This window comes from Quercus lobata, chromosome 3, assembly GCF_001633185.2.
Source record: "Quercus lobata isolate SW786 chromosome 3, ValleyOak3.0 Primary Assembly, whole genome shotgun sequence".
Taxonomy (NCBI): Eukaryota; Viridiplantae; Streptophyta; class Magnoliopsida; order Fagales; family Fagaceae; genus Quercus; species Quercus lobata.
In genome coordinates, this window is record NC_044906.1 from 50,329,346 (window position 1) to 50,333,039 (window position 3,694).

The 3,694-nt window shown below is 31.5% G+C and overlaps 1 protein-coding gene across 1 annotated transcript; it reads right to left on the minus strand.

The window, feature by feature from the left end:
* Positions 1-570: 570 nt before the first annotated feature.
* LOC115981716 lies at positions 571-2,256 on the minus strand. The gene is made up of 2 exons (XM_031104042.1): positions 1,844-2,256; positions 571-1,071 (listed from the first exon to the last, which is right to left on the minus strand). The coding sequence occupies exons 1-2, from the start codon at positions 2,075-2,077 to the stop codon at positions 745-747; spliced, it is 561 nt and encodes a 186-aa protein (XP_030959902.1). The 5' UTR covers positions 2,078-2,256; the 3' UTR covers positions 571-744.
* Between the last annotated feature and the right edge of the window lie 1,438 nt (positions 2,257-3,694).

A 3,694-nucleotide genomic window follows, 5' to 3' on the forward strand; every position in this document is an offset into this window, starting at 1 on the left:
CACTTTTGGTTTTTGTTTTCATTTGTTTATTTTTAAAATAAGTTGAATGTCAGCTTTTCCACACCGCATTAATTATAAGCTCCGTAGAAACACATTCAAATATAGTTAAAAATTAAGAAGTGTAAAAAGAAGACACAAGACGGCATAAGACAAATTGAACCTATCATCGTGTTACACGGTAGAGTTTAGAATTTAATTTGATTTAGAGGTTGAGTGGTGGAGAAAAAGTTCCTCAAGACTGTACAAAAGTTTTAAGGAGAAGAAGGATAAAAGCAAAGCATTAAAAAATGCATTCCAAGGTGGCAACATTGGAAGGTGGCTCTATACATTCTGTAAGGAACATGGAAATTAGTGTTTTTTATTTATTGAAAAAAACAACATTCTGAAAATTATTAAACCCAAAAAAACGAAAGCTGCATGTCCCAATTATTACCAATACTATTCCTTCTATCTTCTACCATTGACCTTGCTTCTGGCTTTGTAACACTTCAATTCCTTCCAAGACAAACCCCAAATTTCACAAATAGTAAAAAGAAAACTTAAAAAAATAGTGGAAGAATTACACAAAACTAATAATAACTCAACCCATTTGTCTAGCATTTCATCAATCCACAATGAAACTTTTCAAAAAAAAAAAAAAAAAAACGCAAGGGAATCCTTTCTTTTTTCTTTTTCTTTTTTTGTTTCAAATTAAAAAAAGAAAAAAGAAAAGATAAGGACAAAAAATCAGATAAGAAAACTCATTCACGGAGATCCATTTTCGGATCGATCAAAGTGGAGAAGTTGACCACAACATTTGGGGCAATCTTCGACCTGTTTGGGCACCATGAAATACATGAGACAGCTCTTGCACCCAGCCACAACCAAAACATGGTCTTTATGGTCTTTCTGATCTACCCGGTAGTGCTCTCTCGAGGAATCTGGAGGAGAAGAGTACTCTGACGAAGATTCCTCACTGTCACATGAGCTGTCGTCTTCTGTGTAGAAATCACCGCTGTATTCTGGTGTTGTTCTTGGATCATCTCTTGCTTTCATACCGTTCCTCCAGTTTATATAGTAAATCTCCCCTGTCTGCCAAAAAATAAAACCCATTAACAGTCAGACCACACAATCCTTAAAGAACTAAACAAAACCATGACATTAATTTGTTCATGGAAGAAAAACAAAAGGTACCATCACATCACACAAAATGTACCTATTTTCCGTTTTGCACTAAAAGAAATGTGTTGTGTTTATGGAAACTATTAGTCTAAAACCATATGATCTAACACAGGAAATCTTCCTTTTTTTTCTTCTAAGACAAACTGTACGCATCTAGGAAGACTAGTATTTGATCAAGCCCAGAAGGGTATTTTTTTTTTTTTCTTTGATTTAAGAGAAATTTATGTTGTGATCAAACCCCAAAAAGTTTCTTTCTTTATTGTTCAACAAAAGCAACTATTAGATGGTCAAACCCTATAAAAACTTTGCCATTTCTTATGTTTAAAATGATAGAAAAGAATCGCAGTAATTGAAAAAGTTTTTCCCTTTTTAGGGTTAGTTTTGTGTGATTCACATTATCTTTCCAATCCAAGCATGTGTGGGAGAAAAAGAAGCAGGAAGGGTATTAAATGCTAAAGAAGATAATGAATACAACCGACTTTGATTCAAGAGTAAAATTAAAACCTATCCTAATATGGTTTAAGAAAAGAGGAAAAAAAAAGGAAAAAAAAAACAAAACAAAACAAAAAGGATGTACAAGATCGATCTGTCATGGTCTCTCGCATTTATTGAATCTGTAAGAGGAAAACGACTAGATGGGGTTTCATTTATATTGAAAGAAACAAGAAATTAATAAACGAACCTTCAAATCGAGGCATTGTTCCCAATGGTAAGGGAGAGAGATATTGGAGTTGAGCTCTAAGGCAGTATCTGAATTAGGAACATGATTATCCGGTGTCTCATCAAAGCTTGATGAAACTCCTTGTCTTCTGGCTAAACCTGAACCTGAGCCACCTCTTGTTTGTTGGTTTAGCGAACAGTTCTTAAGAGACCTCTCTAAAGAAGCAGTAATGGCCGCCATGTTTGGAGCTGTCATTATTTCTTCTTATGTGACAACAAATCAAATCCCAGAATATATGTTCTACTATGGAAAAAAAAAATAGAAGTCTAAGAAAGGAAGAGAGATAGAGAGAGAATGAGAGATTAGGGGGAAGGGCAATAGAGTGGTGCTAAGTGAAAGGGGATTTGTTCCTTTTGGGAGATTAGTTGGTAGAAATTGAAATACATGGAAAACTCACGTTCAGTAAATGCGCGTGGTAATCATTGTGGAAATACCCGTGTGGGCCCAAGAATGTCCGCACTTGGAAACCACTGTGTGTGTCAATTTGTCTCACACCACTGTTTTAGCTCAATGCACACACGCATTAGAGGCGCGTTTACTAACACTTTTATATATATATATATATATATATATTTTTTTTAGATATTCAACACCTACTCTAATCCTTAATTGCTGAATATATATATATATATTACTATTATGTTGGTTTTTAAAAAATCTTGGGAGGGTTAAAAGCGACCCGATAAAAACTCGGTTACCAAAAAGAATGCCGGAACTTTCTTTCATAGTTTCTAGGGTTTTGAAAAAAAGTTTTTATTTATTTTTTTGGGGGAAGAACAAAGTCGGTAGAATAAATCAAATAAACTTTATTTAAAAACTAGTAGTTAATTGGTGCGACCCATAAGAATAGCTACTAAATGAATTTGAAAAGGAAAAAATTATTATTTTTGAGTTAAAGTAGTAAGCAAAAATGTATGAAATTAAAAAAAAAAATTGATATTAAAAAAAAATAGTACAAAGTTTTATTAATTAGGTAAAAGAAAGTAATGTCATTTTATTTGTTAGTTTTTTTGGGAATGAATAAGATACAGAATGCTGCGTCTCTAGTTTAGTTTGTATTGTATACATAAGTATATATAAGATAGGTTGTCATATATATATGCAAAAAGTGTCTATTAAAAGGTTATAACTCTTTAAATTTGATATATCAAAATGTGTTTATTGAAATGTTGTAACCCTTCATATTGGATGTACCAAGATGTGTTTATTGATCGAAAAAAAGCCTATTGAATGAAAATGTACCTATTGACCAAAAAATGTACATATTGAATGAAAATGTGCCTATTGACAAAAAATGTGTCTATTGAATGAAAATATGCTTATTGATTGAAAATGTGCCCATCAAATGAAAATTTGCCTAATGACAGAAAAATGTGCTTATTAAAAAAATGAAAAGACACAATTGTTTGGTGTTTTTAAATGTATACGCGGCATTAATTTATGTAACCATGTTATTGATTGAAAATGTGCCCATCAAATGAAAATTTGCCTAATGACAGAAAAATGTGCTTATTAAAAAAATGAAAAGACACAATTGTTTGGTGTTTTTAAATGTATACGCGGCATTAATTTATGTAACCATGTAACACAATAAAGAGTGGTCAACTAAAAGTCAAACTTTTCGTTTTTATATTATACTAGTTATTGCTAACTCATAGGATGCACAAGAATAGCTACCGAATGAATTTCAAAAAAAAAAAAAAAGCCATTAAATTAAAAAATATATATATATATATATATATATTGAAAGAAATAGCACAAAATTTTATTAGTTAGATAGAAGAAAACAATCTTGTTTTATTTATTAGTTTT

Coding starts and splice junctions, on each gene's coding strand:
- LOC115981716 (XM_031104042.1), bottom strand. CDS start 2,077: ATGACAGCTCCAAACATGGCGGCCATTACTGCTTCTTTAGAGAGGTCT. Junction 1,072..1,843: donor AACAATGCCTCGATTTGAAG/GTTCGTTTATTA, acceptor ATTTTTTGGCAG/ACAGGGGAGATTTACTATAT.